The sequence below is a fragment of the Echeneis naucrates genome, chromosome 16, assembly GCF_900963305.1.
Source record: "Echeneis naucrates chromosome 16, fEcheNa1.1, whole genome shotgun sequence".
Taxonomy (NCBI): domain Eukaryota; kingdom Metazoa; phylum Chordata; class Actinopteri; order Carangiformes; family Echeneidae; genus Echeneis; species Echeneis naucrates.
The window spans coordinates 7,297,214-7,321,637 of NC_042526.1; the positions used below are offsets into that span (position 1 = coordinate 7,297,214).

The following is a 24,424-nucleotide window of genomic DNA, read 5'->3' on the forward strand; positions in this document are numbered from 1 at the left end:
CAGAAGTGCACTAATTGAAACAGTGTAGACTCATCTACCTCCCCTAAAGGATGAACCTTATCACATTTTTCACAATAATTTACCACAAAATTATAAAATCTACTTTCGTCTCACATATGCCTCTCCTCTCCTGCCTGGACAATGATTGAGAAAGAGTTGCTTATTGGCTGTCTGGGGAGACGTACTGAGAAATGTTAAAGAGACCTTTTCAATGCCTGACCCACTCAGTTTGAGAATGCTAATGATTCTTAATGAAGATATGAACAGAAAAATTAACTATACACCTTGATAAAAGAGGGAAATGTGTTAAAAACCAGAGCTAGAGTGACATCCTAGCTGAAAGCTGTTTTTATTGTGAATATCCGGTGCCGTAGGGTACAAATGGCACAGGGAAAAAAAGAAATATGTAACAGGGTTTAAAGAAAGAACACGAGTGTTTAAGGTGGACATATTTTAAAGGTGCTTACTCTCAGCCTTCATCACATGTCCACCTTACTGTGAGCTTTTCTATTTTCAGTTTGAAGCTAATGAATTGGGATCTGGAAAAGGTTTCTCTGCAGGCTTGCAATGAGAAATGATAAGAGATTATTTTAGAATGAAGATCAATGACAAAGTCCAAACGGTATGAGGAGGAGCAGCAGGAGGAGGAGGAGGAGGAGGAGCAGGAGAAGCATGTGCCCTAATGTAAGACGAGTGTAATGTGCAACCCAAAGCCAAAGGCAAGAGCTTCATCTCACCAATTCTCTTTACAGGAGTGGAAATTACTCTGTGCCATACATAGCTGATTTACACAAATTAATGACCTGAGTTATTAATAGGCAGAGATGCATTTATTAAACACTATGAGTAAAGGTAGCTTTAATTATGCATCCTTTATAAAACCTGTTTGACTTCAGTGCCTGGCGTGTATGTGCATTTTTAAAATTAATCAGATTTTTGAAAAATGAGAGTTAATATAGCAATTGTTCCTCTTTCTCCTTTTGAATCATCAGTTGCTTCTAATATATCTGTTCTACATGATTTAAACAGTGACAATAAATTAAGAAAATGTGTATTCAAACAGATATTAGAAAAGGAGTTGGGCATTATTTATTTTTATGGCTTGATTTAGCTGCATTGTCAGCCAAAGTACTTGTAATAGACTTTTCTTTCACATTATTTATAGCGGATATATTTTTGGGGCTTTACTGTGGATATTTACACGAATTCTCTTCACATTTCACCGGACACTTTGGGGCCACCATATGAGCAAGAGTTCCTGCCCTGCCCCTTCTTTTGTCCGAGGGGAGCGTTGCACTGACAATGGTGTCACCTCTCCCCGAGGGGGACACCTCCGAGTGATTTGTGGTTGGGGAAGACTGATGAACTGCTATTGCCACCCTGTTTCTTTGCAAGATCAATTCTACATGTAGGAGTGTGCTTTATGAATGATGGAGACCTCCTCAAGCCATCCATACAGCTGCCCAAAGACACAGGCCTGGCCCCCACAGCACATACAAGGCAGGAATAAAGCAATCACTCTTCTCAACAGGGCCATGCATTACGCACCCACACCCACACATGAACATACCCACATGAATACACAGATAAGAGAACAAAAGCACACACACAGACAAACACATGTTTCTCTTTGTAAGCAATAAATGAAAAAAAAAAAAGTGTCAATTTGCTGCTATTTAAGTTCATTTTATTCAGACACATTTTCCCGAGCAGCAGCACAACTTTGCCACATAGTAGAAAATTGGTCCTTACTTTGGACAAAGTGCTGCTGAATGGGACTCCTCATGAGAACAGAACAGTTTGAGCTCCGACACTGCACCACACTGCCTCTCTGGACAGGCCCATAACCGGGCGCATGGCTATAAGAGCAATCTGATGGTATTGAGGGATCACTTGCTTCGCACATCTGAAGGCTGAATAGCATCGTGAATAGGAGCAGCATACATAGATGTCATGAGTCCTGCCTCCCGCAGAGAGGTTGAAAGTGAAAAGTAGAGTGCAATGAATACTTGAGTGTTCTGGAGGCTATGAAATTGAAAGGCCTCTCCCTTTTTGGCAAAAGATTTCTATAGAAAAATAGGAGCTGCTCTTGCTTTTTAATCGCAACTTTGAGAATGACTGGGCGAGCATGTGCACAAATCAATGCAGGCTCTGACAGACGTTCCTCTTTTATGATAATCCTTGTGTCAAGAGCGAGAAGATGGGAATAATGCAGCAGGGCTACCTGACATAAGAGAGAATCACAGAATGTCCTTTGGAAAAAAAAAAAAAGAACAAGAAAAAGGAATATGAATATTTTAGTAAATAAATACGCATACTTCCTCTATCAAATTGCTTAGTCTTAAAACAAGGGGATAATAAAGTCTGCTTGAATTATCTGCTTTGATTATTTTCTTTAATTAAAAACATTCACATTCTGTTTTGCACTTTCATCAGTACAATGATGCTGGAGCACTAAAAGCATCCAAGATACAATTTGCATTTCGGTAATGATATGCATAATGTCCTCTTTTTCATGACGTACTAAACACCCACCAGTTTGCAGTCTCTAGACATCAAGGTTTTAGAGCACACAGCAGAGCAAGACAGATGTACAGCTGAGATAACTTCCATTTACAGTGTAAGCCTGGGAGAGCCACAGTGTAGAGGCCATATACTATTTATGGGTTAATCGATATAGTAGCTGGATGACACCATGTCCCTACTACTTTCTGTCACGATGATGGCTCACTAATTTTGGAACGGCTGCTTTCTCCTCTTGCCTTCAGCAGGCTGCAAGACAGTTTAATTTGGCTGTAAAAACGCCAATCACCAGGTTACTTCTTGTTCCTGGGGGAGGTCACAATGGGGGCAAGTCCATAGGAGGAAATATATTCGCATAGTTCTCTTAGAGACACTGCTAACCCCTGACATCCCATTTGGGTTGTAATTTCATGTTGTTAAAGTGACAGGGACCCAGTCTGTGCTCTTAGAGACGGGGAGGTAGGGGCAAGTCATGATCAGGGAGGCCTTTAATTCTTCTCTGAGTGAGGATGCGAGTGTGTGGAAGTATATGGGTGTGTGAGGGAGAGCGAAAGTGAGTGTGCGTGTGTTGCCATGTGAGAGTGTCTGAGGTTTCTGAGAGACTGAGCAGAGCCGCTCTCTGCTGCATTTGTGTGCGTGCAAAATATGTCTGCAGCAATGAGCACCCATACGCAGCATGTTTTGGTATTTGTATGTATCTATCTTGCTCGCAGGGGTCAGCTCACATCAGAGGCACAGGGGGAGATCTGGGCCCATCCCACTCTGCAGAGATACTGCTGGCTTGAGAAAAAAGAAAGACAAGTGGTGGAGAAAAGAGGGGAGAAAAAAAAAAACTCATTACCTTAGCACTGAGACTCAACGCTCCTTCCTTGAACTGGCTTTGATCTGTTCCTAATGTGGATATATGGAAGAACTGATGCTTTTACTGTGATGAAAGCTAATGTTTAACTGCTCGCATTAAATTAGCAAGGAGAACGCATCAGGCATGTTTGCATTTTGGGGCAGCGGAAGAGGGGGGGGGGGTTGCTTAACAAATTTTTGCACCAGTTATAAGCTACAGACGGTGAGAGCATGCAATTACAAACTGACTTCTTAAACTCTTATATGTTTAAGGCCGACACTATTGGGCTGTCGTCTCTAAAGGCAACAGTATAGCTGTATTTCAGTGAGGTTTTATTTGTACTCTGTAAACATTACATGTCTGATTGGTTTTTACGCTGGATATAATTCAGTCAGATTCACTTTGCTACAGATGCAAATAATCAGCCTCTGTCTAGGATGTCAATGCTTGAAAATAGTTTCATTTAATTTGTTTATTTCTAAATTCTTCCCTCCCTGTTAAATCCCAAGCTTTTGGTTTACAGTTCACTCTGTGCATTTGTAAATTTGTATGAATATACATCTACTCTGTCCACTATTTTCAACACAACCAATATTTTGACATTAGTCAATTCACAATAGACTTTGTTGTTTTTATGAGAAATTATGTACAAATGCTGTTCTGGATTGTGATTGTGAATTTGTTTTGTTTTGTTATGTTTTTTGTTGTTTTTTTTTACGCACAGAACAAGTGAAATCTAATTATTTATTATTGTTATCATTATTATTATTATTATGAAGCTGAACAATGGCTTTGAAAATTCCAGAGGTCCCCAAAGTGTCATTTGTGCGTTTTACAAAACCTGTAACAAATATATTTAATTCAAAACCACAATAAGACACTAATGACTAATGAAATGATGAATCTCAGCAGAAACACTATCTGGACAGATTCAAACTAAATTTTGATGAAGGTTAAATTCAGTGATCTCATCCGTGGGCGTCAGTGGAGCATTATTCATGGAGTTTGTTTTGTTTTGTTTTTAAATCAAGATCCCAGAAGGCTGTGTGTGTGTGTGTGTGTGTGTGTGATTCACAGGAGGGATCAGAGGTAGGAGGACACTCGGTGTGAGGTGTCCGCCCCTCTCTGACAACTAAAGAGTTAACGGAGCGGTGGGTTTGCCCATTCTCCCGCTGTGAGTGACGCGATCGGCTCTCTTATCCCTCAACTTTGCCTGTTGCCAGACCAGGCAGCCGAGGTGGACGCTGGCTATCACGGCTGACATTCTCAACGCGACCACACCAGAAGACAACAACAACAACAACAACAACAACAACAACACCACCGCCGCCTCTTGATTCACACCTCCTCTGACTTTTCGCCGCAGGCTGCGATTCCGCGACGATGATTTTTAGTTTTTCCTCTCCGTCGGACTCCCCGGTGTTGTGCAGTCTACTACACGAAGGCGTGAATCTCTCATGAGTAGAGGTGGATCTTCCCGGATACAGCGAGAGGGCATATCAAATCAAAAACAACCACACACACGCACACACACACAGAGAAAAAGAGGGGTGGGCGGGTGGGGGGGGGAGAAAGAAGAAGAGTTTCACGGAAATCCCCTGAAATAAAAAATGCCACGGAGGAAACAGGAGGCACCGAAGCGCGCAGCAGGTATGTGTGTCCAACTATAATGTGCTCTCTATCGCACAGCTGCGGATGTTACCTTTTGTTTTGTAAAGCTCACTTTACAGTCGCCGCATTTCCGTTTCCACTTTGTGTTTTCCAGCGATGCGCTTTGTCACTCCTGGCTACTCTTTGAGATCTCCTAGAAACTGCTGTGCCCCCCACCCCCCTCTTTTTTATTTTTTATTTAGATATATATTCTCAGAAAGGATGTTCATCTGTGCATACAGCGATCCGCGTTGTCGCTCGACACGCTTCTGTGGCGTCCATCGGGCGACTCGGCTGCTCTAAACTTTCGCTTCCTATTGTTCCAAACTTGAATCCCTGATAGTTGATCGTCCCCAGCTGCCGTCTATGTTATATCTGTAAGAACAAACCCTCTCCAAATAAGCAGTTTGTTTTGGTGTTGTTTATTTTTTTATAATGGTGAGTGTCCGAGGCGTGCCATAAGAGGGACGAGAGGGGCTTTGTGCGCATTTGATCCGAGCGCATAACTTCTTTGCACAAGCAGGGGAAAAAAAGCTACCATACCTTCTGAGCTTTTTGTTTCCCCCTTCTTTTCTTTTCTTGGGATAAGATAAACAATTTGAGGGCAGACAATGGGGTTTCGTGGGCTGGAAGGAGCCATAATCGACAGTTGCCATGTCTGATTTGACGGTTGATTGATTGGCTGTCATGCAGCTTTGATCTGATCCTTCCCGATTTGCATCAGAAAATCACTTCCCACCATGTGCTGCAGGCCCCTGACGTCACGTTTAAACCACTTTGAAAGGCCCTGTGTACTTTTTACACACTCACTCTCTCTCTCTCTCACACACACACACACTCACTCATTCACTCTCACACTCGCTCTCTTCCTTTCTCTCACTTTAATGGTCAAGTTACTCCAAGAAAAGTGAAAGAAGGAGGGACGAAGTGGTTTCACAGTGAGACATCACGCACAGACACACACTTCCAGTAGAGAACATCACACTCTTATGTGCACATGCTCACTTGTTCACTTTGAACACACACACACACACACTCAGTGGGTTGAGGAGGCGGAGGGAGTGGGTTAGGGGTTGTAAAAGGAGCCGTGTGCTATGTAATGGAGGGGAGGAATGGGTTTGCTCTGTCAGACCAGGCCGTCACAACGGCTTTGTTTCATGTTTGATTTAATTGTCTCTCCCCTGACAGGCCCATTCATCAATGGCTTTAATGGTCAATCAGAGACAGGCTGAGTGAGTGCTCCCATTCTGTTTAGCCATAAGCTGGCCTGGGCTTTTATTTCATCAAAATGCCCCAGCCTAATGTACATGCTCACTGGCTCAGAGTGGCCGCGGGGAGCACATAAAGAATGACTGAAAGCTTTCTGATTTCAGATCAGTGAGAAGGATGGGGTTTTTTTTTTTCATCTCCTCTTCTCCTCTCTCCTCCCTGCTACACTGCTGTTTCTCTGTTGACGAAAGGGAATAAAAGGCTGTAATATAGATCGTTTTGTGTTTTTAGAAAACAACTTTTTCTCCCTTAAACCATGCTTCTTTGTTCATTCATTCATCTATTCATTTCTTCATTTTTTCATGCTCCCCTTCCACCCCTGTCAGTCAGCCTGTGCAGCTGCAAGTTATAAAGTTGTCAACTGTTCAGTGGCACACAAAGGGTGATGATGAATTGATTGCAGCACAGAGCATGGTGATAGAGAGAGCAAAGAAAAGGATGACAGATGATGGGCCTTGATTAGGGACTTAGGGGGAGAGTCAGCCCACTGCAACCTTGAGACTTGCATGAAAAATCCCCCCCCCCCCCCCCCCCCCCCCCCCCACATAAACACACACACATACACCCTGTTTTGCTCTCATTGTCTCTCAAACACACACTCAGCTTCTCTCTCTCTTTCTTTCCTTCCCCTGTCTGAGAGAGTTTTCTCTCTCCATAGTAGAAAACTTGTTTTGCCTGCTTCATTAGCGTTGGTCCAATTAGCCGTGAGGCTGATGGAGTCCTGACAGGCACTGTGATTGGAGATGACAAGCTCGGGGTGCCCAGCCCAATGAGGTTTGCCACCACTTTGATGTAATCAACTTGATATTACACAGAGCCGCTCGCCTTTGGTTGTGCTGTAACTCAATTTTCCGCTGCAGGTGACAAATGGGCCTGCGTACCTGGGTCAGGTCTGAGTGCTCTTAACAACCGAGGGCAGCTGGGCATGTAAACAGCAGAGCAAACATGAGAATAACACTCTCCCAGCTGTGGAAATACAGACCTCCTTCCTTTGCGGCGCTGCAAACCCAGACCCCAGAGCTGTTGAGACGGCTGCAGAAAGTCGAAATACCCCACCGACTTAACAGGAAGTCTACAGCGGCTTTACAGCACACTGGCAAAGAAATGGCTATTTCACTGGAACGTATAACCTGCGCAGTATTTTTGCAGAGGGCTGCCAGTGTATTTACAGTCTTGTGCGTGAGTGCTGTGTGTGTCAGTGTGCTGTCAAGACCAGTAAAGAGAAAGCCACCTTCTCCCCTTTTTTGACTGTCATTACCTGCACGCAGGTCATCTGTCTATGAGTCTGGATAAGAGAATAAGAGAATCCAACACAGGTGGAGGGGTGGGGTAGTCTGATGTGGACCAGGCCCCGCAGCAACGGCCTTTCTGCAGGGTCAGGATTATGGCTGCCAGACTGGCAGCCATCACTCCCTTTTTTTTCTACGAATGTTTGCATTTGTATGCGTTTGGGGGTGTGCATGCATTCTCAGATCAGCAGGCATGATCTTTCTGATTTGTTGGGTGTGTTTGCTGTGTGACCACGATGAAAGGAATTGTAACTGTAAACCCCCTGCTGCTGTTGTGCCATAATTCTCTTAACCCTGTCGGTCTTTTACGTCGTCGAGTTTCTTCTTCTGTTTTCTCTCTGTCTTCACACATTACTTACGCAGGGCATATGCCAGCACAAAAAACACAAAACATGGCACATAAACATGCTGTGTTGGCACAAGTAAAGACACAAGCTTTTAAGGCACGCATTACAGACACATGCGCCCCTGTTGTGACTGGGCTGTAAAAGCAGCATTCATGTGAAGTAAGTTGTTTTTATATATCTGTCTGCCTTCCTGTTGTTTGTGTGTGAAAAGCATGCCTTTACGGAAGCAGCAGGAGAGCCAGAGTTTGGACCGTAATTGTTCAGGCAACATACAGCCCGACAGCGTTAGCAAACTTTAACAACAACCCGCCTCCAGTGGCCTTGTTTGCAGGTGTGAGTGTGGCGAATGTTTTGGCCTTGCAGCCCTGTTGCTAATGAAAGTCCTGTGGCTGGATTCCGGTGAGGTTGAGTCACGTCTGTGATCTATGTGTCTGATAAGTGCATACCTAATGAGGCTGTGAGCACCAGTGGAAGAAGGAGGAAGGCTGACAGAGTGTTTCCCACAGGTATTGACAGATGCCTTTTTGTTTTTGCCATAGGCCCTGACTCCATAAATCCAGCCTGTGTAATGATAACAGTGCCACCCTGCCAGCCAGGGAGTGAAAGAGAGAGTGCAAGAGAAGAGAGAAAGAGGGCAGAGAGGGGGTAGGAAGAGGAAGAGGAGGGTGCTGGTGGTGGGGACGAAAAGGAGAAGAAGAGCGGGGGCGGTGAAATGGGCCTTCTCTCCTTTTTAACACGCACTTGGCAGATGTCAAGCCATAGGGCTGGACTGTGGGAGAGAAAGAGGAGTGTAAGTGCTGTAGTAGTGTCACAAATAGAAAACCGTTAGCCATCCACTCTTCCCTTTCAGCTTTCAGTGTGCTTTCAGCCGAGGTTTTCAGCTGGGACTGCTGTCTGGGCACTGAGTTGGAGGCTTTGTAAAAATAGTCCCACTGCTGTTGTGATAGATGCAGCTGCACTGTGGCGACAATTGGGACAGACCGGATCCCTCCAAACTACCTCCTACCCACCCCCCTCTCTCATTCTCCCACCCCTTCCCAGAGGTAGAGAGCGTCAGAGCCTGGTGGGATGTGTGCTCTTTTCGGGGAAACTGAGCCGCTCCGGTCTTCAGGGGTCCTGAAACCCAATCCAGGAGGAGAATAGCTTGGCCATGCCAGAGAGCCGATTTCCTTTTCAACAGAGTCATTTATCACTGACCCACCCTTCGCTTCTGACACGGTGACATGTGTCATTTATCAAACAGGCTTTACCAGACACACAGAGAAGGGAGGTGGATAGGGGGCAGAGAGGAAGAGAAAGAGAGAGTGAAAGAGGGGAAATCAAGACAGAGAGACAAAGAAGGGGAAGAATGGAGAAAGAAGTACAGAGTCAGAGGATAGCTGGGAAAAGAGACTGTGAAAGAGCGAGTTTTTCCAGGGAAGAGTGAGTTTTCCTCAAACCCGGTAGGAGAATTGGTTGGGAGGGAAGATTTTTTCGAGATGACAAGAAGGATTTAGTTACAGAGTTGTGTTTTGATGAGTGACAGAATGTTCCTCCATGACAAATCTGTAGATGTCTAAATGAAGGGAAGAAATATGCTTTGTGAGCATAAAGGGGCCTACAAGTGTACTCATATGTATAGCACACATGCATGGCTCTATAGAGGTGTGTGTGTGTGGTACGCACATGCAAACGCACAGCCATATGGTGTCAGTGTATAATGTTGTAATGTTGAGTGTGCGAGTGAGTGTGTGTGTGTGTGCTGCTCCCTGATGAGCAGAGCTGACAGGTATCACTCATGTAGCAGCCTGGCCTTTAAATGAACCCGAGCTTCTCTGCTCTCCCGTGGCCCTAACAGGCTCTCTCCAAGATGGATGCTTCTTTAAAAATCAGATTAATGATGGATACCAGGCTTATAGTGCCATTTATCATGAAGAATATTATTTAGGCCGGCCGTGTATGGCTGTAACTGGAGAGCCAGGACGAGAAGAAGCAGGGTGGAAAGCCTTAGACAGACACTCACTGTGTGATGGATGGCTGAGCGCTCTCTCTGAGTGTTACTAGACACCAGTGCCGCAGCAGTAGGCCATAATCAGATAGCCCAGGGATGTTTATCCCACAACTACACTACCCAGATTGCCTTGCCTGAAGGGTTGCTTTATGAAAGGTGTAGTCTGTCATTATTATCATCTTTAAAAAGTTGGCGGAATCATGGAAAAAAAAAAAAAAAACTTGACCAAAGGGCACACAGATGACTCAATGGAGTTTATTACAATTATAGATTGCAAAATGACCCATAGGATCCAATATAACAGACCGTAAAGATTACCTTGGAGTTTCCATTCAGCGTTGCCCAGACGTGTCCACAGCCACGCACCATTCCCCAACAATCATGAATAAAAGAGTACAGTAAAGGGTCAAGGCAAGGCCAGCCTTGTTGCTGCTGCAGAAAAGTAAAAACTAAAAAAAAAAAAAAAGACTGTTTTGTTTTTGGGCCTGTTCTTGTTCCCTTGCTGTGTCTCCTACCTCCTCCTCCTACACACCACTGTGATTTATTTATGGTGGCCATCCATCTTTGTGCTGTGTCCATCACCTCCTCGTTGCTAGGCGATCGCAGCAGCAGCTGTGAGATGTGAGACAGGTTTGCTTGTCAAACTCCCAAGCCCCAACTTTACCCCCTTCCGCCCTGACATTCCCTCTTACCCCGAGATTCAAGTATACAACACAGTCCCAGGTTTAGCCTCAGCCAAAAACTTCAGTCCTGACTCTTCAGCATTAGCTTTAGCTCAAACTCCTATCTTACCTGCTCAAACCTGAATCTCAGAAAAACCAAAATGTTCCTGTAGTCCTCCCCCATTTTAAGCTCCTGATTGTCATTTATTGAGAAACACAGACACCTTGACACACCCTATCCTGACATCACCATTATATGACTGAGAGTGTCTTCAGGCAACTAGGAAAACTGATCAAGCAGCATTCAAACAGGTCCAGTTTTATCAGCAGTAAAACTTTGTAGAGGTCAAAAGGAATATGAACGTTGTAATTAGCCGACTGAGTCGACCTTTGCAAACCTCAGCTGAGCTCATCTTAATTCCAAGACAGTTTAGATTATTGAAATGTTACATTGTGACATAAACTGTGACATTAAGATGCAGGATGTAAAAAAAAAAAAAAAAAAAGTTCACAGAGAATTTCCTAAATTTAGTTCAAGCCCCGCCTTCATCCAGCTGCTTTACTGTTTAGCCTTATTCACGCAGTGTGATGACCTTTTAACAGCATTGTTTCAGAGCTGAAACGGTTCACCAAGTAATATGGAAATGGAGGTCCTGCCTGATGGAGCTTTACTTGAGAAATGCCCCACGCAGGTACTTTGACTGACTTGCATACCAGACAAGACAGACTCAGATGTGTACCTTGTACTGGAACATTGTCTCCCTACGGCACCTCCATCTTTATTACTGCCCTTGGATTTGCACCTGTGGAAGCTGTTTTTGTCATGTGTGTTTTGTTTTGTTTTGTTTTTTTTTGGTTTGTTTCCTTTTTGTTTATCGCTTATTGTGACTGCATCGAGTTTCAAATAGGGTCTTTATGAGTTTGGTCACCTCATTCTCCTCCGTGTTAGCGTTAGTAACGGGAGGCCTTTATGTGTTTGTGGCTTGCCTTGTGTTAGATAACCAAAATGAATTTTCAGGTCTCGAAGGTCTTTGTGTGCACCTGGCAGCTCTGAGGTCATAACACAACAATCAGCTGAGGGTTGAATCTATTCAGTGTCAGTGGCCTTTTTCTCTTTATTTTCCTTTCTCCCTCTCTCTCTACCTCACTTTCTCTCTGTCTGACTCCCTCTCTGTCTCTCTCTCTCCTCTTACTATGTGCATTGACAAGGTTCAGCCCTAAGCTTTGCCTGGGGCCAGAATGATCTCTCTGTTTTTCCCATCTCCCATATCACACATCCTGCACTACAATCGGCGGACACAATGTATTCACAATGCCATCAGGGGGTAGAGAACACACACAAATAAAAACTGACAAAGACATCCATGATTGCTTGTAACATGATAGCTTGAGAGTGATGTAGCGGCAGTGTTATGCATTAAAGAAGCCCAATGTGAGTAGCACTCGATAGCCTTCACTGGTCGTATCTGTAAAAGCGACTTAATGCCAGGACTTGTTAATTTTTCAGATGGCCACAGATCACCTGTTACGTATTTTCTCGTGGGACCTTAAGGCAGCCTTTAAGGATCAAAGGGAAAGAAGGCAGAGAATTAGGTTTGATTGAGTGCATTACTTTGGCAAATGTGTACAACAGAAAGGCATTTTAGGTATGTTACTGATCTGCTGCTATTTTGACAGAATGGGGCTGTTTTTGGACTAAATTATTCTGATCTATTTAAAGAGTTTTAGGCTGCTGGGAAACTTGAGAAAGTGGGTGGAAGTCTGCGGTTTGTAGTTGTTGTCTTTTTTTTGTTTTTTTGATTGAGACTGGGGTGACTTCCCGTCCTGCAGTGCTCTGGAGCTGTTTCCTGTCAGAAAGAGCCCCCTGCTGTGGGGCCATGTTGGTTTAAGGGCGTCAAGGTCCAGTTAAGATACTGTACACATGTCAAGAAACGCTTGTCATGTTGTAATACAGTTTAACTCGTTCCTCTCTGTGCCAACTGACTTAAATTCTCTCTGCCAGTCTGAGATCGAAAACCTCTGGCAGCGAGGTCCAACCTGTTTCCTCTGGTCTTTAGCTTTAGGGTAAAAACTATGCATAAAATGTCTTAAACCAGCAACAATAGCCGGTGTTTTTTTTTTTGTTTTTTTTTTTCTTTGTGCGTGTTGTTTGAGTTTTTGTTTTTTAACAGCGCCATAAAGATTTTCCTGTAATCTTTACAGTAAGCTTTGAGGGACCACCCATCCAGACCATTTCCTCTCCCTTTCCTGGATCCCTGTAGTGTCTTTGTGTATTGTACAGTTCTCAATGCATATGGTAATAAAAGTTATATGCAATCATGATAATCATGTTATGAAAACCATGTTAACATAATTTTTCTCTTCTGGCGTTAATTAAGCATTCTAATTTCTCTTTTGTATCTTTATAATACATTGTAATATGCATTCAGATTTTTTTTACAGTTATTTTATATATTAATATTGGTGCTATGGTCTGTTTAGAGCCCTTTTTAGAATAAAAAAACTGATGAAATATTGTACTCATGATGACAGCACAAAGGATTGAGCTTTTTTATGTCATGATGCCTGTGGCAAGGTTGTACTCTTTCTTTCTTTTCTTTTCTTTTTTTTCAGAAACCAAGCAGTCATTTGGGTATGAGGGGTCAGACTCAGGTAGACTTTTTAATGACACATCCTGTTTATCCCACTGCTGTTGGGTGTGATCTGGCTCCCAGACTATTCATTTAGCTATAGAGGTCAGACTAGGAATATGCACTTTGGTCATCAGGGGGCTGATGAAGGACAAACAGACTGAAGTAGCTTGATGATTGAAACTTAGGCCAATTCACCAAAAGACACAGATATATATGGAGGTGAAATCGTGTGCTAACATGAGCTGCTGTCGACATCCAAAAAGTGAAAAGATTTCTATTTGAATAGTGTATTTCTTGGGAATACGTATTATCACTGTTGCATATGAGGCCTATTTAAAACAGGGCATTAAAAACAGACAGTGCTTTCAGGAGCACTTGGGGAGAAATAACCCATGGGACAGAGAGAGAGAGAGAGAGACACTGAAAGCCTCTGCTTTAGAGGCAGCCACAGCACCTTCCTGCTTAATCACCCCCTGTCTCTGCCCTGTCTGTTGTTCCTGATCGTCAGAGCAGCACTGCAGTATTTCTATCAGATGATCTCTCCCTTTACGTCTGCGGCCCTTATGTTTATGAAAATGATACTCCACAGGAATGCCTCCTGGAAGCCAAGATGTCACTGTCTTTCTTCATTGCTTGCATCTATGTGAGAGCGTGTGTGTGTGTGTGTGTGTGCTTGGGGGAGGGGTGGTGGGGGTGTCATAATTGACTGAGTAGCTTTATTTTTAATTGCGCGAGGGTGTATTTGAGGTTGTGTATTTTCTGCTCGGGCGCTGTACATTTTCTTCAGCTCGTGTGTTTGCGTAAATGTGTGACTGTTATTTCTGTCTGAGCCGTGACTGAGATGTTGATTGTGCAAATGTGCACCTCCTACCCTTCTTATCTCCCCCTCAACCCCACCCCCCCAAAAAGGAATCATTCATGGAACCTAATGATTCTTGTCTTTTCCCACATGGCATCAGCTGCCTTTATCATTGCAGGAAAACATACACACACACACACACCAGGAAAACTCATACATTGGGCCTATACCATATGCTTAGATACTGGTTAAGACTGCATCCAAGAGTATTGTTGTATTCATAATCCTCTTCCTTCTTTATTCTTAGGGAGCCTCTATACTCCCATCACCTTTTATTAGCTTGATAAATCACCTCTGTTGTCAGTCAAGCCAGGGAGAATAATTGGATGTGGTTGTCGCCCTCTGTGATGGATTATCAGTCATTGGGGATTAAATTAACAGATAGTGCTCAGACATAATGGTTTTTGTTTTGCATTTTAAATTGCCTGGGAGCACCGCTAGACTCGGTAGGTTTTATAGTTGGTCCTTTTGGACTACTCTCGCCTTCGTTGTGCTATCTGGGCTTAATGACAAATGAAGAATAACCTATAGTGCTGCAGCTCTATTAGTATGAAATGTAAAACATTTACTGTGTAGTTAAAGTGCAGAGAGGCTGAGTTCGGGGAAGGCTTACAGATGTGATAGCCTGACATGAAAGCGGATATAGCAGTAGTTTGATGAAATGGAGAGACAATATGAAGAAATATGTGGAGCATTTTCTTGTTCAGGAAGAGAAAAGTGACCTGACAACTTGGTCAAGCGGTGTGCCTGGCTGGCCTGATGCAAGCTGACATCTGTGACCAGCTAGTCAGGACACAAACACATTAACTACCTCATCCTGGCTGGATTTCCCCTTTTAAATGAGAATCTGACGTGAATATCTTCCAGAGGAGAAGTGGTAGAGAAAGTAAAGGACAAGTAAAGAGGGTGTTGGCAGTGGTGTGAATGCTGGTTACGGTGAGATTTCCTCCTTGTGTGTTTGCCCGAGCGTTAGGGATTTACCTCTTCGACCCTTCTCTATCCTCCCAGACCCCTCCCTCCCTTCCACGGCCACATTATCATAATTGTGTCCAGAACATGAGGGGCCGGGGAAGTGATCATGTCATTTTATTTACACCCTGCTTGGTCCTTTTTACAAACGACATGCCGCTGACTGCCAAGCGGACTGGGGCCCGACGACATCTTTTGATCAGGGCTGTCGCGACCTATCAGCAGAGAATGGCAGGTAATGGATATCCAGTGACAAACCAAATCTCCGGGAGGACGAAGAGTGGGCCGCACCTGCCAGGTCTCCATTAGGCCGGCCTCTCAGTAGGGCTGCCTGCTGACTGTGCCCCCAGGGCCAAATCAGACCAGCGCCTGCTGCATGGCTGCCTAGAGATTGGCTGTTAGCACTGGAAATGAGAGTTATTTCAGCTATGACATTTTTGTTTAGACTGGACGTGTGTGTCGGTGGTGGTGGGGGGGGGGGTGAAGGATTTAGTCACAGTGTGTGTATGTGTGTCTGTTTGTCTCCACATGCGCAGAATCAACTGTGCCCAAATCATTAAAGCCGGTACCTACAGCTTCTTTCTGTGGCATTTGTCTTAGTTTACAATATTGTGGCCTCAGACCTGTCCACAGGCCATCCACTGTTTTCAGAGATTATTTGTTTTTCCTTAAATTGAGCAGTTTAGCGAATGAGGTGGACAGGAAATGGGGGGGGGGGGACACGGTGACAATGCGGAAGAAGGGGGTGAGTGGTAGGTGGGTTGGTGTCATTTGAGCGGGCTTGCCACTCAACACAGGAGTTTGTTTTGATGTGTGTGTGTGTGTGTGCAAACACATGCACACGCTCCACGTGAACAGTTTGTGCCATCTTGAAAAGCAACACATTGGATAAGCATCACTATCCAGATCCAGGTCAGGATCCCTGATCTTGGTTCCTCACTTTTTTGTTCTTTTTGGGTTTTTTTTTTAGACTTTGTCAAATTTTGTATACCTCATGTTTGAATGACCTTTAACACCTGTTTGGACAGTGCAGACTGTAGCTGGAAGAGGAGTATTGACTACCATCTGCATGTTAAGAAACTAATGAGCTCACTTCAGTCTAGATGACATAGTTTGCTGTCTCTTCAGCTTGTCAAAATTTCACAACAAATTCCTGACATCTTTCTCTTGAAATTCTTCAAGATATGCTCTTTGTCTGTGTGTGCATGTATGCATGTGTGTGTAATCAGAGAAGAGGCAGATGAAGAGGCGTCAGACATATTAACTGACAGATGGAGGTTGATCCAACTCATTTATTACCCCAGAGGAGAATGCCACTGTGAGATTGGGCTTCATTAATTTCAGATTTAGTTTTCATTTCAAGCTGTTGCGCCCTGAGATAAATAAAATGGCGCATTATGTTTTTGCCAAGATATTTCTTTTTTGTTTTCCTCCAATAGAAGGAGTGAAAAGAGGGGAGGCATAAGTTCCGTGTGGCTGGGGTAGTATATAAATACAGGCTCGCCTAGAGGAAAATAACACCTCAACGGTTGATGAGGTGAAATGGGATGACTGTAATTTCTCAGCTCAGCTTTAAAGGCTCCCACACAGATGGCTCATTTATCCCTGGGAGTCCTCGGGCACACATAGCAGGGAAACTTTTTCTCCAGTTATTCTAACATGGCGTTTTCACTCCCTGCAATTTAACTCATCTCTTTCTTTCCCTCTTTGTTTCCATTCTGCTTGCAGCCTATTCTCCCGAGGAGCTGACAGAGCACACTGTGGAGGATGAAGAGGCGGAAGCAGATGACCTGCCCTCGGCCCCTCAGGATGACCTTCCCATGAAAGATGAGTTTGTAGAGCAAAGTGCGGGGCCTGCCAAGGAGCAAGCATGTGATCACGAATCGGCGGGGGTCACAGAGCTCTCTGGACAAGACATGGACAGCGAGTCACATGTCAGTGAGACCAGTGACCGGCTCTCAGACTTTGAGAGCCCCTCCAGAAAAGCTGAAGGCATATTGGTCTCCCCGCCTCTAAATGGTGGCACTAAGACACCTCCTGTAGGCATGGACACCTTAGAACAAATGAAGGCTATCTATTCCAGCTTCCTGACCAGCCCCTTGTGGTCACCACTGAACTTTAATTCCACTCCGCCACTGGCGCAATCGTCGGCCTCTACAGACAAGCCAACTCGCAGCAATAGCACTAGTAGCAGTAGCAGCTGCAGCAGTGGTAGCTATGACTGGCACCAGTCTGCCGTAGCAAAGACACTACAACAGCATCCTCCCCAGAGCCGTCACCCCGTTCAGTCTGAGCCCAGCCTCTTTAGTACAGTCCAGCTCCACAGGCAAAACCCAAAGCTTTTTGGCTCAATCTTCACAGGGGCCAGTAAATTTCGCTGTAAGGGCTGTAGTGCCGCTTATGACACCCTGGTGGAACTGACAGTTCACATGAATGACACAGGCCACTACCGTGATGACAACCAGGACAAGGCAGGAAGTGGTGCCAAGCGCTGGTCAAAACCACGCAAACGGTCCCTGTTGGAGATGGAGGGGAAAGAGGATGCCCAGAAAGTTTTGAAGTGCATGTATTGTGGCCACTCCTTTGAATCGCTCCAGGACCTCAGTGTCCACATGATCAAGACCAAACACTACCAGAAAGTGCCTCTGAAGGAGCCCATGGCCCCCGTGGCAGGCAAAATCATGTCTTCTAAGAAAAGGGGGCTTGTTGGTTTGGACCTCACTGCTTCGGCCCGTTCCAGAGATGGAACCCCGAAAACTAAGCATCCACAGTCAGACCTGAGTGAAACCCTACAGAAACCTTCCTCTAGCCCTTACACCACCTCCAATAACCGCTACGGCCATCAGAATGGCGCTAGTTACGCTTGGCAGTTTGAATCCAACAAATATCAGATCCTTAAGTGCATGGAGTGTGGAAGTTCCCATAATACACTGCAAGAGCTGAGAACCCACATGATGGTGACAGGACACTTCTTAAGGGTGACCAGCTCTGCAGGAAAAAGAATCAAAACACTCCCTGAGGCTACCTCCCCCAACCCTGGCAGGGTGGCCACACCTACTGAACAAAGGGTCCAGTCTGTCCCGCTGGCACCCTCCACCTTCTCTCCTCCACCTCTTCAAGCTACCACAACCTCCCCTGCCTCCACCCCTCCTCTCAAAGAGATCAAGAAGGAGGAGGTTGAGGAGGAGTGCACTAAGCAAGAGGCTGTTGGAAGTGAAAAGCAAGTTGCAGTTTCTGTTGGAAAGGAGGAAGATACTGAAAAGGAGGAAAAATATGACATCTCAAAGTACAACTATCTTACTGAAGAAGACCTGAAGGAGAGCCCGAAAGGGGGCTTAGACATTCTCAAATCACTGGAAAACACTGTGACATCAGCCATCAACAAGGCCCAGAGTGGGAATCCAAGTTGGGGGGGCTACCCCAGCATCCATGCAGCGTACCAGTTCCCCAGTGCCCTCAAGCTTCAACAGGGCAGCATGGAAAAGAATTCCCCAATAAAGTTCTTGTTCAATGGAGGTGACGGAGCATTATCCAAGAACCAGCCCCTCATTTCCCCACCACTGACTCAGTCTTCCCCCTTCCCCAGCAACAACTTCCAGGCAATGGAGGACTTAGTGAAAAAAGTGACAGAGAAAGTAGCAAAAGTAGAACAAAGGGTGAAGCAGTTGTCTCCTAAGAGGGAGAACCATCTCTCCCCTTGTAGCAGCGAAGCTGGAGACTCACATAAGGGAGGAGAGTCTGACTCACCTAGGGAGTGGAGAGCAGTCACTCCATCCAATAGCGACAGGGGGAGCAACAGTGACAGAGCATCCCCGGCAACAGAACCCAAGAGAGAGACGGCAGTCAAATCCCCACTTGCCTCAACGCTCAGATGCAGTACTGCCATTATTACCGGCCATACTCCTCCAGAGCAGCCCTTTGTCAACCCTCTAAGTGCTCTTCAGTCAGTAATGAACATTCATTTGGGGAAAGCAGCCAAGCCCTCCTTGCCAAACCAAGATCCCCTGAGCCTGCTCTCAAGGCTCAGCCAGAGCATGGCTGAGAGAGCTGCTGTGGCCGCACCTCCCTCTCAGACCAAAAAACCAGAAAGCGTAGTCGATAATAGTTTTTACCAGCCCATTGATGACCAGCCTATGGACCTCACAAAAGGGAAAAATGAACGAGGAGGCTCTGTAAGTTCAGCCTCCCTAACCCCCTCATCCACTGCCTCCTCCATCTCCCCTTCCTCTCTCGTGACTCCTGCGAAGCTAACTGTGGTGTCTCCCTACACGTCCAGCAGCCCTCTACATGAAAATGCATTGTCGGATATCTCAGACATGCTGAGGAACCTGACACAGTCCCACCACGTCCCAAAGCCTCCTTCACGGACCCGGGTCTCAGATAAAGCTGAGGTTGTGGGGTCCACTCATGATGATGACGACGCATCCCTGCATGGGCACAAACGCAAGGGTCGCCATTCCAACTGGAACCCCCAACACCTCCTCCTCCTGCAGGCCCAGTTCGCCTCAAGCCTGAGGCAGACGTCAGAGGGGAAGTATATCATAAATGACCTAAGCCCACAGGAGAGAATGCACGTATCGCGTTTCACCGGTCTCTCTATGACCACCATCAGCCACTGGCTGGCTAATGTCAAGTACCAGCTAAGGAGAACGGGCAGAACCAAGTTTCTGAAGAACCTGGACTCCGGTCAGCCTATATTCTTCTGTAGTGACTGTGCATCGCAGATCCGAACCCCAGCAGCTTATGTGTGTCATCTGGAAGCTCACCTCGGGTTCAGAATTAGGGACCTGGCCAAACTGTCCCCCAAACAGACCGTCAGGGACTCCCATTGTCACACTGAGAAACTCGTGCCGCTGGAGCCCTTCCTTTCGCCACAATCACAAGATGACTGCAGTAGTAATGGGGCGGTATACCGCTGCCAGCTCTGTGTCCGTAAATTTGCCACTAAGCACGCCATCAAGCTTCACCTCAGCAAGAGCCATGGGAAGTCTCCAGAGGACCATCTGCTATATGTGTGTGAACTAGAGAAACAGTAGATTACTCTCAAAGGCAGACATACAGAAAAACATGTAGAAAAAAGAACTGAATATTCGAAAAATGTTGTCATGCACAAAGATGATATGAACTACTGTTTTAAAAAAAAAAAAAAAAAAAGTCAGCACAAGGTGTTTGCATCTATTCGGCCTATAAACATTTCTGGTTTCTCTGAGTTTCAAAGGACATTTGTTTCAATTCAAAATACACTGGTCAAAGATATTCAGCCCAATTTGTTGTCTCCCTCACACTATGTATAACTTTGCTAAGGTGAGACAACGGAGGACAGATTCATAACCACGGGGAAATCTCTTGACTAGAAGGTCAGCAAATAACTTGAAACGTATGAGCTATTGTATTTATTTTGTCTTTTTTGTGAGTTTTGTTTTTGATTTGATGGTAGACTGCATGTTCAACAAGTTTTACCGCTATGTTTTTGTACAGTCCTGTCCTGTCCAGATTTTAAAATGCTCTCTGGTCATTTTTTTTCAACACCTTAAAACAGCCAAATGCCTGGGAAAGCTCCTTAAAAGGGTCTACCGAACAGCAAATGTTCATTGCTTGTTTTTATGGTTTTCTCTGTACAGCCTCTTGATTTTTCTTGCTGATTGTAAAAGCTGCCTTGTTCTTTATCATTGAGTAAGGGGCACTTAAAATCCAGGTCTCTGTAAAAATGTACATATAGTATATAAGCGTACAAGTTTCTGTTTAAATTATGCATACTTGTTATATTTCCTAATTTAAGAGGACTATGACTATCCACTGGTGCAGAGCCTTTGAAGAAGATTAAAAGGACATTGTTTTGCACAATAGTTTTATAAATGTTATTTGATAAAAAAAAAAATACAAATATGTTAATGCCTTGTGCTTCTATGATTAAATTTAATTAACTGCTGCATAAAATATTTGTTTTCTTTTATATTTATCAATCATGGAAATTTGTAGATCAAGGTGCGGTATGAACCTCAGCAGGCGGTATTGTCCAAAATGTAGTTTCCAAGTTATCGTATTTTTCATCTGGCTTAGTGGAAAAATATGCATCTCAGAATTAAAAATACACACACACACACACACACACACACACACCCCTCCCAATTGTTGTCCCACATTGTAATGACTAAGCATTTACAAATCATCTGACAGATTGCTCACCAGCCTACATCTGCAGAAACCCTGAACAGAGCTTAAAACCCTCAGCATTTATCTCTGCAGTTGTCTTCTCTACCGCAATTTGTCTCGATATTCCTGGTGATTTCTGTGTCGTTGCGTTGTTGCGGGGCGGACTCGAGAGGTGCGAGCGTGTGCCACTGCCTGCAAGGCGTCTGGCAGGTGGTGTGTGCTGCATGTAAACCACCAGATGTTTCTGAAACGAGCCACTGGAGGAGGAGGAGGAGGAGGCAGGCAGGCTGCAACAGCAGGCAGAGTGGGCTGATTACCACAGGGGCTTGGATGCCATCAGGAGCCCTGGGCACAGACAGCAGATCTGGCACACACCTGGACTCCAAGACTGTCCCTTGGAAAAAATAAAGCGGATCCTATATACGTGCTCTGAGACGAGCTGACAGTGGTGCAGAATGCACAGACAGGTGCTATTGCCTCAAAGCAGGCTTTTGGATCTAACAATATTACTGGCAGGTGTTGATGCCATCAGAGTAGTCACAATTCAGGCTCAGTGCCATGTAATGAGAAAGTTTTTATTTATTTATTTTTTATCTTGTCTATGCATGATAAAGGCGCACTCACACACGCATTCCCTCCACAGATTTTCCAACCATCTACCTTTGTCTTATTTGAAGATGCCTGGGGACACCATGTTCTTTGTGTTTGATGTTCCCAGGCTTTGCTTGTCATGACGGACTGACTGAGTGACTTGGGGCCGGGGAAGTTATCTGGTTACTATGGTGACGGCCATTTGCCCAGCCTCTAACCCTGTTCGCTCACTCAACAGAGGACAGCTCGAGTGCAGCACACCCATTTACTCTCTTAAATCTCATCATCTCGCTTCAGTTCCTCCCACCCGGGAACAGATTAATTAACACACACACACTGTGTCCTGACCCCGTCTTCTCACACAAACTCATTACCGCCTCAGACTTGCTCCCGGCCCTCCGACGTTTAGGAGACATTGGTCTAACGTTGTGGGAGAACCCAGTGATGAGTCACATCTGACAAGCAGAATGAAGCCCTTAACAAAGGATGATAATTGAAAGATGGGATTCAGACCGGTAGCCATTGATAATGTAAATGAAAAACGCTGAGCTGCCTTATTAAATATCTCGTGAGTTTTCCAAGCATACCATGTCTATGCAGCTATAAAATGATCTCTTGGACATGATAAATTTTTTCTCTCGGCACTGTAAGTGTTGATGAATGCTTCAGGCTTAGTGAAGGACTCAGGGGTGATGATGGTTGGGGGCGTTAATGAGATAGTTGACACTTTGGGGGTTAATGAGGGGCTAGAGGGAGCGGGCTAAATGATTGGACTTCTGCTCGAATGAGCATTATAGTGGCTGCTAGAGCAGAGCAATGTAGAAACTACGGGTCTGCTGTAGCCAATTATTTAGCATAAAAAACACAAAACTCCTCTCAATTGTATTTTTCTGCTATAATAAAGCGGAGATTAGATGTGTTATCCATTGTTCTTTTGTCTTGACTATCCTTGAGGGCTGGATAGTTATAGATGCCGATGTGCCTCAGTGCTCCTAAAACAAAGTCAGTAGTGAAGGGGGAAGAAAGGAGGCGGACAGGACAGGGATAGGATAGGAGCTGGATGAGGCCCCCCTCCACCCCCTCCACCCCCCCCACTCCTCCACTCCACAGATCTCCCATCAGCCCTTGTCATCCCTCTAATGAATATCAGTTAAATTGCTCTGTGGATCTGAGGAGTTTGGATGTCAATGTGATTTGTGTGAGTGTGGCGGATGGAGGGGCCCAGACTAATGAAAGGCGAGCAGAGCCTGACAGAGTGATGAGCATCAAGCCCATCAGACCAATCACACAAGAGTGGGTGACAGCACCGACAGCTGAGGAGGAGAGGCTATGTATTTAGAAAAACAAAATGGCTGCCAAAATAGTGGTGGATGTATATAGAGTACATTGATTTATATCGCTCCTGTCTCAGTGCGCTTGTACAGTTGTGCAAAGTGATACTGGCCGCTGTGTCACAAGTATGCAGATCTGAAAAGCCATAAATTGTGGTTTCAGTAAGATTTATAGAAGCCAGCTCTCTCTTGTGTCTTTAATGCTTTGTGTTAATCACAGGAAGTCTTAAAAATATCAACAGGTTTAGAGGGTAAAATGCTTTAACCACTATTAAAAAGGAAGAACAAATCAAATGCTCCTTCACGTCTCTTTGGCCTGACATAATTTGATTTTAAAATATATTGCTGTTTCCTGAATACGTGTGTGCCGTGATGGAAGGCAAAGTACGTATTGTCCATTCTACCAAAAGTGACATGACGGCCTTCGACAGCAGTGCAGGAGTCGCGGGTAGAAGTGAAGTCAGCTTCACCTTGGACCTCTGACCCCTGCCTCAAACATATGGGAGGCATCACACATTTCTATGACAAGAAATATAAAGGTCACTGTGCCATCTCTGTTCGCGCCAGGAAAGGAAACATCAATTGATTCCAAGAGCAACTCTAATGTATGAAGATGGCAAGAACAATTTAAGCTAGCAATAACACACAAAGGTTTTGGTGGTGCGAGATGGAGTCAGAGACTCGGAGAAAAAGAGGCTGAGAGGTGAGTTTAAGGTGGTCTGGTTTCCAAATGTGCTTTCACTAGTAGCTGCAGGTTTTCATGCTGCTGTGTTGCAGTGCTCCGCTGCTGTCTGAGATAGCTGTCAGAGGTATTTTGGTGTGATATCTGACAGATTTGCCAAAGATACTCGTCTCAGGGCACTACTCTATATATCGTTAGTTTAATGCACAATGACAAGACCAATTATAGGGAACTCCATGCTCAAATAGCATGTCAAAACCTGTGTATCAATCCATTAGATCCTGTCTCCCATCACATTAAGTGGTACCTTTAGCTATCTGTTCGGCACGTAAAGAAAAATGCTGACAGAATGGAAAATCTGCCCGCGTTGTTCACTGAGCTGATGTCTTTTGGAGGAGGTTGTCTCTCTCTCTCTCTCTCTCTCTCTCTCTCTCTCACTCACTCTCTCTCTTTTGCTCCTTCTTTGTCTTTCTGTCTCTCTCTTTGCTGCTCTCTCACTCAGACGCTCTGCCACCAAGCGCAAAATGCATAAACAATACATCTAGATAATGGCCTGCATTGTTTACTTAGCCCTGAAAATGTATTTGTGCAAAACTCTAAAATGCATTTAGGAGGAATCATTCACTCTGTATAAA

The 24,424-nt window shown here is 44.9% G+C and overlaps 1 protein-coding gene across 2 annotated transcripts; it reads left to right on the forward strand.

Annotated features, from left to right (window-relative positions):
• Positions 1-4,932: 4,932 nt before the first annotated feature.
• tshz3a (teashirt zinc finger homeobox 3a) lies at positions 4,933-20,241 on the forward strand. Of its 2 annotated transcripts, XM_029523719.1 has the most exons (3): positions 4,933-5,014; positions 16,761-19,193; positions 19,284-20,241. In XM_029523719.1, exons 1-3 carry the CDS (start codon positions 4,975-4,977, stop codon positions 20,066-20,068), a joined length of 3,258 nt encoding a protein of 1,085 aa, XP_029379579.1. In that variant the 5' UTR covers positions 4,933-4,974; the 3' UTR covers positions 20,069-20,241. The 2 variants fall into 2 exon arrangements, with proteins under 2 accessions (XP_029379579.1, XP_029379578.1); XM_029523718.1 differs by having other exon boundaries at positions 16,761-20,241.
• Positions 20,242-24,424: the final 4,183 nt, after the last annotated feature.

Coding starts and splice junctions, on each gene's coding strand:
- tshz3a (XM_029523718.1), top strand. CDS start 4,975: ATGCCACGGAGGAAACAGGAGGCACCGAAGCGCGCAGCAG. Junction 5,015..16,760: donor GGCACCGAAGCGCGCAGCAG/GTATGTGTGTCC, acceptor TTCTGCTTGCAG/CCTATTCTCCCGAGGAGCTG.